The sequence below is a fragment of the Chionomys nivalis genome, chromosome 13, assembly GCF_950005125.1.
Source record: "Chionomys nivalis chromosome 13, mChiNiv1.1, whole genome shotgun sequence".
NCBI classification, from domain to species: Eukaryota; Metazoa; Chordata; class Mammalia; order Rodentia; family Cricetidae; genus Chionomys; species Chionomys nivalis.
Window position 1 is genome coordinate 41,207,257 of NC_080098.1, and position 12,675 is coordinate 41,219,931.

The 12,675-nt window shown below is 40.0% G+C and overlaps 1 protein-coding gene across 1 annotated transcript in view; it reads left to right on the forward strand.

The window, feature by feature from the left end:
* Aoah (acyloxyacyl hydrolase) overlaps positions 1 to 12,675 on the forward strand; it is a 180,208-nt gene that overhangs the window by 124,132 nt on the left and 43,401 nt on the right. The window contains exon 13 of the mRNA XM_057787663.1: positions 5,907 to 5,989. Within this exon, the coding sequence (XP_057643646.1) occupies positions 5,907 to 5,989 (83 nt within the window). The remainder of the gene's footprint in view (positions 1 to 5,906; positions 5,990 to 12,675) is intronic.

Below are 12,675 nucleotides of genomic sequence, written 5' to 3' on the forward strand. Positions count from 1 at the left end.
TTTTAGGAAAGTGGTGATTATAGGTTATCTTCCAAGATCTATGATTTCACTACCTTGTGTTTCTCTACTAGGTACAATTTCTCTCATGTTAAGCAGACTTTTAAAGACTTTAGAGAGCTGTGGTTATCACCAAGTTATGTATGCCACTATTTTCCCCTTAAAATTATCATGTCATGCTGGTCATTGTTGTGGCTCATATACATCATATTTGGGTAGGAGTATTGGTTGATTCTCTCACTTGGAAGATTATAGGGCAACATCTGGTACCACAAAAGCTGATATTCATGGAGGAGACTTTAAAGTTAGTTCTGACTCAGGTCATCTGGGTCCCATGTCTGAAAAATATGTGTCTTCATCAATAAAGACTTACCTTTGACCTCTGGGATGTAACCAAAGGCTACAGTAATACCCTACAATATTTTGGGAGTCTCTTGGACAACCTTGACATATGACTCAAAAGAGATCTTCTGCCTAGTGTTTGGGTTAGGGGGAGAATTGTCAGCCCTGATGGATTATTTCATTTAACACACACACACACACTATATTGCAGGTATAAACAGATTTATATGTATTATATCTAATTCTAGGTAGACAGTAATATGACTTTTTTAGGTATCCTTACTGTTATTTTACCTTCCTTCTGTATTCATCTCCCTCCCCTCCCCCAACTAAAGCACTGCCCCCATTTCCCCTAATTCCTCTTTCAAATCAGCGGAACCTTGCCATTTCCCTCCATATCACTCCATATCACATGGTCCCCTTATACTTTTCGGGTGTCTGAAGTCACTTCAGGATGTATACTCCCTCGGATGGAAGAGAATAAGCAATGTTTGTCTTTCTGGGCCTTGGTCACCTTGCTCAAATGTGATTTTTTTTTTTATAGTTTCATCCATTTACCTGAACTTTTCAGTTTTCTTTACAAATAAATAATATTTCATGGTGTTGATGTACCACATTCTCATTAACCATTCATCAACTGAAGGACATTTTAGTTGTTTCTACTTCCACGTTTTCGTGAATACAGCAGCAACAAACATAGCTGGGCAAGTATGTGTGGAATGAGATATCAAGTCCCCTAGGAATATACTGAGGGGTTGTTTAACTGGGTTATATAGTGGATTTATTTTTAAGTTTTTGAAAGCTCTTCACATTACTTTCCTGAGTGGGTGGACCAGTCTGCCGTCCACCACTTCCCCCACACCTTCTCTAGCACTTACTGTCTGTTGCTTGGTTGGTCTTTGTCCTTTTGACTGATGGAAGATGACCTCTCAAGGTTGTTTTGATTTGCATTTCCCTAATTGCTAAGAACAATGAAAAATTCAAAGATATTTCTTAGACGTTTTTATGTCTTCTTTTCAAAACTCTGTGTTCAGATTCCAAGCCCGTTTTTTTTTAATAGGTCATTCTGGTTTGGGTTGTTTTATTTGTTTGTTTGTTTACTCCAATTCCAGGTATATTCTTATTATTAATCCTCTGTCCAATGCACAGCCCATAGCTTGTATCTGATTCTTTGGGTTTCTTTTTCACTCAATTGATTGTGGCCTTGGTTGTCCTGAAGCTTTTTAGTTTTAAGAGAATTCATTTGTCAATTCTTGGCCTCAATTTCTGAGTTAATGAGGTCTTATTCAGAAAGTCTTTTCCTATGCCTGTCTCCTGAAGGGTACTGCCTATGGTTTCTTTGGAGGGGTGTGTGTGTGTGTGTGTGTGTGTGTGTGTGTGTGTTGAGACAGGGTTTCTCTGTGTAGATTTGGAGCTGGTCCTGGAACTCACTCTGTAAACCAGGTTGGCCTCTAACTCACAAAGATCCACGTGCCTCTACCTCCCGTGTTCTGGGATTAAGGGCGTGAGCCACCACCACCTTGCCTGCCTATATTTATCATTTAGCAGCTTCAAAGTTTTGGTTTTCTCATTTAAGATTTTGATCTATTTGGTGTTAATTTTTGTACAAGGTGATAGATATGGGTCTTATTTCATTCTTGTCATGTGGATGTCCATCTTTCCCATCACAGTTTTCTGAAGATGCCGTCTTTTCTCCATATTAAGAACCTGCAGTTATGCATACTCTTGTTTAGGTCTTTTATTTTGCCTCATTGTCTATATGTCTGCTTTGGTGCCAGTACCATATTGTTTCTTGTTTTGTTTTGTTTTTAATAAAGGCACTGTAATGTATCTTGAGATATGGAATTGGAAACCCTGTAGCATCATTCCTTTGGCTCAGGATGGTTTTCGCTATCCGTGGTCTTTTGTGGTTCCATAGAAATTTTAGTATAGTTTTTTTTCTCTTTCTATGAAGAATGAAATTGGGATTTTTATTGACATTGCATTGAATCTATAAATGAACTTTGGTAGAATGGTAATTTCCACAATATTAATTCTACCAATCCCTGAGCGTAGGATGTCTTTCTATTTTCTAGTGTCTTTCTCCATCTTTTTCATCAGATAATTAAAGTCATCATTAGAGAGGTCTTTTGCCTTCCTCATTAGGTTCATTCCTAGATATATGAGGGTATTGTGATTAAACCATATCCATGATCTCATTCTCTGTACATTTGTTGTTAGTATAGAAAAACTGTTGATTTGTGTAGGTGAATTCTGTGCCTTGCTAGGTTAAGAAAATTGGGTACATTTTGTAGAACCTTTCTGGTAAAATTTTTGTGATCTCTTAGGAATAATATCATGTCATCTGAAGAGAGGGACAGTGTGACTTCTCCCATTTGCATTCCTTGAATTTTCTTCACTTGTTCTTTTGCTCCAGCTAGTGCTTTGAAGACAATATTGAAAATGTCCAGCATAGTGGATAGCTTTGTATGTTTTCTGATTTCAGTGAGATTGCTTGAGTGTTTAGCCATTAATGATGATATTGGCTATAGGCTTATCACATATATTTTTTGCTATGTTGAGGAATATTTCCCTCCAGTTCTACTCTCTCTAGGATTCTTATCATGAAGGCATATTGGATTTTGTCAAAGGTTTTTCTTTTTCGTTTTCCTTTTTCTTGAGCTCTCTCCTCCCCACTTCAACTCTCTCCCAAGATCTCCATGTTCCCAATTTACTCAGGAGATCGTGTCCTTTTCTACTTCCCATGTAGATTAGATCTATGTAAGTCTCTCTTAGTGTCCTCATTGTTGTCTAAGTTCTCTGGGATTGTGGTTTACAGGCTGGTTTTCTTTGCTTTATATTTAAAAAATACCTATGAGTGAGTACATGTGATAATTGTCTTCCTAGGTCTAGGTTACCTCACTCAAAATAATGTTTTCTAGCTCCATCAATTTTCCTACAAAATTCAAGATGTCGTTTTTTTGTTTTTTTGCTGTGTAGTACTCCACTGTGTAAATGTACCACATTTTCCTTATCCATTCTTCTGTCAAGGGGCATTTAGGTTGTTTCCAGGTTCTGGCTATGACAAACAATGCTGCTATGAACATAGTTGAGCACATGTCCTTGTGGCACGATTGGGCATCCTTTGGATATATACCCAAAAGTGGTATTACTGGGTCTTGAGGAAAGTTGTTTCCTAATTTTCTGAGAGATCGCCACACTGACATCCAAAGGTGTTGTACCAGCTTGCATTCCCACCAGGAATGCGGAAGTGTTCTTTTCTCCCCACAGCCTCTCCTGCATAAGTTGTCATCAGTGTTTTTGATCTTGGCCATTCTTACAGGTATAAGATGGAATCTCAGAGTTGTTTTGATTTGCATTTCTCTGATGACTAAGGATGTTGTGAACATTCCTTAAGTGTCTTTCAGCCATTTTAGATTTCTCTGTCGAGAGTTCTCTGTTTAGGTCTGTACTCCATTTTTTTTTTATTGGATTATGCGTTTTTTTTGGTGACCAATTTCTTGAGTTCTTTGTATATTTTGGAGATTAGACCTCTGTCTGATATTAATCTAAACATTTTTTTGTTTATTTATTGGTTTTTGAGACAGGATTTCTCTATAGCTTTTGGAGCCTGTCCTGGAACTAACTCTTATAGACTAGCCTGGCCGCGAACCCACAGAGATCTGCCTGCCTCTGCCTCCCGAGTGCTGAGATTAAAGGCATGTGCCACCACCACCCGGCATGTTAAAGGCTTTTTCTAGAGCTGTTGAGATGATCATATGATTTTTGTCTTTCAGTCCACTTTGAGGTTTATTACATTTAATGATTTTAGTATGTTGAACCATCCCTGCAACTCCAGGATAAAACTGGCTTGATCATGATAAACATTATATCTGATATATTTTTGTATTTGATTTGCAAGTTTCTCTTGAGCATTGTTTGGTAAGTGTTCATCGGAGATATTGACCTGTAATTTGGAGAGGGCTTTCTGTTGTTGTTGTTGTTTTGAGTTTTTTGTTGTTGCTGGTGGTGGTGGTGGTAGTGATTGATTTTTGTTACTGTTGTTCTTTGTTTTTTGTTTTGTTTTGATTTTTGATGGGAGATGAGGCAGTGTCTTTATCTGTTGTTTTGTGTGTGTGTGTGTGTGTGTGTGTGTGTGTGTGTGTTAGTGTAAAACTGACTTCATAAGAGTTTGGGACTACTCGTACTGTTTTTTCTTTTTTTTCCTTCCTTCCTTCCTTCCTTCCTTCCTTCCTTCCTTCCTTCCTTCCTTCCTCTCTTTCTTTGAATAGTTCAAGAAGTATTGTTTGTAGGTCTTCCCAAGTGATACTTCCAATGATACTGAAAGCCCAAACATGATTCATACTTACATTTCTGAAGGATCTGAGGCAGTTGTCAAGGACTGTAATACAATGAGTATAATTTCCATAATAATTGAAAATAAAGGGTGATTGTATATAAGGCTGTTAAATATGAATTTATGAAAATGAAGATGCATTTTTAAGAGTAATGGAATATTTATCAGTTAAATTATCATTCATTAGTTTATATATAGTCTTATTTCAAAAAGAATTTTAGAAAGTCTATAAAAATACAGGCAACATAACATTAAATTATGTTCAAATTAAATTAAAATCTTGGCAAAATAAAATAGAAAGTCAAAGATAGTACAAAAGGGAGCCAAGAAAATTGCTTGAAATGTCTATAATTACAACCCAATACTGGTGTCAAATTTGTCTCCAAGCCATGTGTCCATTAATATTAGATTTAGCTTCCAGTTAGAGAGACTTAACATATGGCTTGAAAATAAATCATGAGTTTACTTTCCTCACACAGAAAAGCTCAGAGACATGCAGTCTAGGACTGGTATTGAAGCTCAGCTCCACCCAGGCTTCCTGGGGACACAGGCTCCCCCAGCTCACCCCTCTACCTTTTCAAGATGGATCTTTGACTCCACAGTCCAAGACTGTAATATTCCTATTCTGAGCAGCAGAATGGAGGTAGGGAATAAAGAAAAAAAGAGTATGAGTTACCTTCCAGGTGTTCATTGACAAAGATTACTAGAAATTGCTGCTGTACACTTCTAGCTCTATTGTATCATCGAGGTGCTAGTGACAGACAGTGTGGGCACAAGGGAAGCAGGGAATAGAGTCATCATTTCATGTGGACAGGAGGGCTTCCACAAGCTCTGCAACACACACATGTATAGAAAAGAGCAGACCTCCAGGCAAAGGCTGCTTCCACGGCCTTGCAACAGCCAAGAAAGAAAATTGCTCCATTTTTAAATAACAGATTGGTAAAGACCAATGACTGCTGAAGAAATTGCAGCAACTCTTAGTAGAAAGACTAGAAAGGTGTGGCCTTGCCAGGCTCTGTATAAAAGCAAAAATTTGATGTCATCAACCCTTCCCATACAGGTGTGCCTTGTGTCAATACATTCACAGTGTAAACAATACATTCACTGTGTCAGTGATGCTGAATTTGCTGAGTCCATTTTTATTGCTCTTCTAGAATCACCACAGAAGCATGCTCCTCTGAATGCCGTCGAGTATCTTAATATTAAATATATGCTTATGTATTTGTTTCAGAATTGAAGAAAAGTCCATTTACCATCGTTTGAGGAAAAGAAACCATTGCAATCACAGGGACTACCAGAGTATCTCGAGAAATGGTGCGTAGCCTGTCACTCATACCTTCACAAAGCACCTCTAAGAATTGCCTTTATTTGGGGCGTATCACAAAACTTAGCATTAGACAGCCAGAACACAGTGAAGCCTCCCTTCTGCCAACACTGCCCTCTCTGAGCAGTTTTCTGGTCTTCCAGCCATTTGCAAACACAAGAGGAGAACAGGTTGAAGACAAGGGAATATGAAGGTCAGATCAGTCACCCAACAGTGAAAATAGTTCTAGTAATTCTTCGCCAAATGCAGGGATTCACAGCTCAAGAAGTGTGAGCTAAATGAGCCTTAGTTAAGCAAGGGCAAATCAAGGTCACTGCAAAAGCTCTGCTCTGCCCAGTCAAGCATTCTCCCACATTTCCTCAGAGTGCTGTTTTAAGCTTTACTCTCTACTCTCCACATGGACTAAGAGGTGGCGTACCACTTCACAATGTCCATAATATCCTTGCTTAATATGCCTCAGCCCAGCTAATGCCATGAGTTACCACCTCTCATTGGAGAAAGATGTGGAGAATGTGTCCAATAAGCATAATGGTAACTAACTATGTTACCTACAAATAATGTATTTCCTAAAATAAGTATTCTACATGAAATGAATATACTACTTTTCTAAGAATAACAAAGATGTTTTAACTGGTTAATAGTAGCTGGCATTTACTGAGCTCCCACCAAATGCTGAAAAACATATTTCAGTGTGTGTGTGTGTGTGTGTGTGTGTGTGTGTGTGTGTATTCAGTAAATCTGTTCCACAATAAACACTGTCGGCAAGTATTATTATATTTCCTCAGAACTAAGATAGCATTGATTGCCATCACTCTGGGAATGTTATGGTAGAGATGGGGAAGAAAACTTACAATGTGCTCATTGACTACAGCACTCAACTTAATTACCCAACATGTGAAAACATTCTTCTCAGAAGGGGAAGGCATGAAGCTATCTACACTGCTACAGCTCAGAAAAAGGAGATGTGGACAGGTCAAGAGCTTTGTCCCAGGTCACAGAGATAGCAAGTTACATGCCTAAAACTTCTGCCCACCTTGTCTAATGCCACCAGACACCAACGAAGGCCATTCCTCTACTATCCTTTGATCTGCAAAGATCTGTAGAGAAAGGTCGTCCTTGCTCTACACACAAACACAACGAGTCAGGAGTGGACAATGCCCGTGGAAGCTGCCCGTGACGCCCCACAGATATATGCCCTGTTCTCCTCTGCTTTCGTGAGAGACTCAAAGAACCCTCAGTGCTACAGAGACTCGCCTCCTATACAGTCTGGGAAAAAGCAGAAGCTCATTTCTATGGTATATTTTGCATCTTTAGGAAATTATGTCTAATAGTTTGGTTTTTAAACTGAAAAGATAAAATATAGACAAAAGAAAATTGTACCGTGAAATTGGATATTATAGTTCAATTTTTACCACATTTTAAAAATAAATGGGAAAACACTGTCTCTAAGAAGAAAGATTGGTAGAACATGCCCTAAGATTGCTGTTTGAGAAATTTTGAATAATTATTGTTTTCTTCCTTCCAACTCTAGTTTTCTGAAAAGTTCTAATTTTTAAATAAAACAAAAAACAAAACAAAACAAAAAAACCTAGAAAGAAATCAAGTCTAGAAAGAATAATGGGATAAAGGTATGCAGTTAAGGCAGGGTGATTGTTAATCCCAAAATCTACAAGAGAGAAACCAGTTATACAATTCTTTTCTTTTTTTTTTTCTTTTTTTTTTTTAGGTTTTCGAGACAGGGTTTCTCTGTAGCTTTGGAGCCTGTCCTGCTGTCCTGGCACTAGCTCTTGTAGACCAGGCTGGCCTCAAACTCACAGAGATCCTCCTGCCTCTGCCTCCCGAGTGCTGGGATTAAAGGCGTGCACCACCGCCCGGCTCAGTTATACAATTCTTATCCAAATTTGAAGCAAACTGTAATTAAATACTGGCCAGGAAGATGGACTCTGGCCAGGCCCACCCCTGGGTTCCCAGAGAATGACCATGAGTCACATTTTACAGAAGTTTAAAAATACAAAACCCATAATTTACTGCATTTTTCATCAGGTCCAATCAAGGGCAAGCATACATCCTGATATATTCCCTGCCTATGTACCTCCTGTCTACATGTGATCACGCACATCCGGTATAGTTGGTTCAAACAAACTTGTTTAGGAGTGAAATCATGTGTCTTGTTATTTCTAATCACTATAGCTCCCAGCAATCCAGGAAGCTACCTTGTTATCCTTGGGCAAGTGGGGCTCACAGGTAAACTTTGGTTCTTACAGTGATAAGCAGTCAGACTCTCCAGACATGCACAGTACAATTGTCGTGTGTGTGTGTGTGTGTGTGTGTGTGTGTGTGACTTCAGAGTCAACATTTCTCTTTCTCAAGACCCAGATATGTCAACATCACTTTACTTTCCCACCCCAAATCTGATGATCTTTTCTAAAAACCATGAAAACCAGAGTGAGTAACTCCAGAGTGCCCCTGGCAACAAAGATTAGCCAGTTCTCCTTGTGCGTTCTGCTGTCTTATCAACATACATTCCTTTAAAATCCAGGTTGTCCACAGCAAAAGGCAAAGGGAGGTAAGAGGAGGGAGTCATCAGAAAGAAATGCATGTGAATTCAGTGCAATGCCTCTGCTTCTGTCAGTCCAGTGAACAGGAGCTGGAGAGATTTCTCTTTCTTCCATTTGCATTCGTCAGAATTATACAAATGTTCACCTTGTCTAACATTATTGCTTCTTTGAATAACGCTTCTCATCAGATCTTCTAAGAACATAATTCTAAAAGGGTATTTTTAGTTTCCTATAGTCACCTGTTATCTAAAGTCCTGGTTTTATTCTCCAGCTCCTCTTCTAATTTTCTGTTGCTTTTCCTTGCTGTGCATTTTCTTTTGATATTATGCAGCGTGTAACCTGACTGCCCACACCAAGTTATTTCAATTACTCCCCGAGGTTTTTATTAGATATAGGAAAAGTCAGTTTTCCACATTCTGCATATTTATGGCTGCACTTACTTTTCAGAACCAGCAAGAAAGATAAAAGGGGGAAGAAACAGTTGAATAGAATATTAAAGAGTTTCTTTTAAATTGTATGGTAAAAATTAAAGAAACAGCTCCTATTTTCATCTTGACTGTCATATAAAAGATCTTTTCAGTGTCTGCCAATACGTACAGAGCCTTTTAAAGTGTGAAGTGTGGGGGTCATTATGATTCCGGGAATAATGCTGTGATGTGAGGCTTAGGAAGTAGCAGGCCCACCCTATCTTCTCATAATCAAAAAGGGAGATGGTCTGCAATGACCCTTTTAACTCTGACCTTCTGAAACAGACAGGGACAGAGGTGGTCAATGCACCAGAAGGGACAGGGTCATAGTGCTGTGTGTTGACTCATCCCTCGCCTTACCTGTCAGAGATGGAAAGTGAGATCCAGGGAAGGAAGTGCAGATCCACCCTTTGGTTACCTTACAAAATCTTTCCTTGAAGGATAGAATGGAACTGGGCCAGGGATGTGATACGAGAATCTTACTTGGAGTGGCCTGGATGACAAGCTAACTTGAATGGGTCATCTTCACTCCATTCTTTCTTGGACAGACATCACACTCAAAGTTGTCACTGTGATAGGAGTGAGGACTTGGCTTGACTTCCGCAACCCTAGCCTCCCGCCATGTTATTATTGGGCAAAAGTCATAAAGCCTTGGGCCTCTTTGATCCAGAAAGGCCACCATACATAAAAGAGATACTATAAGTGTATTTGAGTGCCACAGGGTTTGGTGTGGAGAGGTGGGCAGCAGGAGGATCAAGAAACAGTTTCCTAAACATCCATCAGCAGCACACTGCTGAAACAGGTGCTGCCAGAATCATCTGTACTACTCTTTATTCAATAGTTTTAAATCAGTCCCATTTTCAATGTCAAAGATTCTCAAACAAACATAGCAAATAAATGTAAAAGATACATGTCAGTGATAAGAGCTGGGCCTCTCAGAGATGGGATAGCAATGCTTGAAATAGGCACTCAGGTCCCTACAGACAGTGACAGGCAGGAGGGAACAGCAATGCAGGGGGGCAGCAAATGCACCTGGAAACAGAAGTGGCTCCCTCTATGAAAACGAGACTCAGAAGGGAGAGGATCGAGAAATGACAGAAACTAACAATGGCAAGTCTAAGACTGAGAACAGGAGCTAAGGTTCAGAATAGAGAGATGAGCCAGACAAGGAAAGGAGTCCTTGGGGTGGGAAAACCTTGGGTTGCACCCTGCCAGGGCTGGGAAGAAAGAGTTATTCCTCAGCATTCTGCAGGCACTGGAGACAGACTGGAGAAATAAGCACTGAGTCCCAGAGCATCCTGAGGCCAGCAGGGTCGGGGCTGGAGAACAGCCTTCGCTGCTTGAGCTCAGGATCATGCCGAGGGCTGAAACTTCATAAACTGGAGGGGAATTGAGCTTGAGATGTCACTCTGTTTTCAGCAACGAGCCCGTCTCTCAAAGACTAAATCATCAGGGAGGTAATTGGCACCCAGCTGTGGGGGCTGTCATAGAAACTGTGGTATCCCAAACCACCTGCCATACCCATGCTACAATACTCCACTCTTCAAATCTGGGTGTTCATTAGTCATCAGGACTCAGGGAGGATGCAAAAAGTAGGAGATCTGGTCCTCTGTCTCCTTGTCTGATGTCATGCCCTCACCCACACCCAATTGAGCCAACTGCTCCTTCGCACAGCTTCTTTGTCCATGCTGAAGTTGAGCTTTCATGGGCTTAGGGTTGGGTCACTGCTTTAAGTCTAGCTCCCTGATGGGCAGGAATCAGAAGGCTTGTGAGGTCCATGACAATAAGTTTAACATTGACCTTAGTTAGCATCGCTAAGCAGGGACTTGCCTATCCAACACTTTTTCTTTAACCTAAAAACACTCAAGTTAATTTTAACCTTTAAGGAGGACTACAGCATGGATAGTGGTCTTTGACAACTAAAATACCATAATTTCCTTCCTTTAACACAGTGGTTCTCCGCATTCTCAGTGCTGAGGCCCTTTAATACATTTCCTCTTGTTGTGATGACCCCTGACCACAACATTAATTTCATTGCTACTTCAGAACTGTAATTTTACTATTGTTGTGAATTATACTCTAAATATCTGTGTTTTCTAAGGGTCTTAGATTGCCAAAGCAGTTGTGACCCACTGTTTTAATATCAAGGACAGGAACCATTCTGAGATAACACCTCATACTTGCTAAGATGACCATTGTCAAAAAAATCTGATGACAAGTATTGGCTAGGACATGAAGAAATTAGAATCATGTATTATTGGAGAAAATGTAGAGTCTTCTATCTATTTTAGAAGGTAGCATGATAATTCCTCTAAATATGAAAACTTGAATTACTGTATGATTGATTATTCCCACATATAAATATTTATCTGAGATAATTAAGAGCAGGATTTCAAAGAGATGCTGGCATTACATCACCATTCGTAACAGTCAAGATGTGGAACAAGGCTAAATGTCCACCAACATGGAAATGGATAGAGAAAATATGATGTATAATTGCAACTGAACACTATTCCCCCTTTTAGGGAGAAGAAAACCCTGTCTAACCCAACAATAAAATGAACCTCAAAGCAGAGTCTTCTATGAAGCATCTAAAGTAGTCAGACTTTGAAAAACACAGAGCAATTTGGCAATTACCAAGGACTAATGGGGGTGATATAAAGCATAATTTTAAGTAAATAAAAATCCATAAGCCATCTTCTGAAATAAATAAGACTCCATTGCCTTACAAAACAAACCCTACTCCTGGCCCTCAATTGCCTACTACTATAGTTCACAGGCCACAGAGGAAAAGACATGGGTTTATGGGATGCTCATGGACCCCGCCATGAATGCCAAGCGAGATTTTACAAGCTCAACTAGATTTTACATACTCTTTGCACTGACTGTCTTCCTCATTTTGTTTTGCAAATCTAGCAAAACTTTTGTGTAAACACTTGGATTGGAAGGTTTTGTTTGCAGAAATGCTAAAATATTTAAGGCACGTTTTGTCATGGGATAAAGCTTCGCATCACAGAGGGAAGGGGGCTCCCTCCCTGGGCACCCACTACAGACAAAGTGGAGGGCAGAATCCCTGGGAAGAGCCTAGATCTGCTACTGGGGACTGTAACTGCCAAAGTGTGCTTTTGCAGCTTCACCTGCCTCCCACACCCACTGAGATCCTTGCTGCAAAGCTAATTTGGTCATGCCCCTCTCTTGTTCTCTGCCAACACCACAAGCTCCACACTGAACAAATTTCACTTGGCCTGCTCCTTCCTCTTAGGAGAATGCAAGAGAGTGGAAGAGACCTAGAGAAGCTAGAAGAAAAGGCAATAGTCAGGCCAGTCTGGGAGACTCGGACTAGGGTCATTAACATAAGCACTCAACATGGGAGCCTGACAATCTCTGTTCAGTCCCAGGAACCAACAGTGGAAGCAGAGATCTCCACACACACAGTGGGACACCCCTACTTTTACACACACACACCAGAAAAAGGTTAAAGTAAAATGTACTTAGGAAAAAGAAAGTGCTGGGAAGACTGGGTAAACAGTTTAGAAACGAGAGACTAGAGCAGGAAGGGTAAAGAGTGGTGTGGTTTATTTGGTTTACTAAACATCTTCACAGAGTGTAAAGGAATAGTCTACAATATCCCCCCAATTTGGGGGGCTGGCA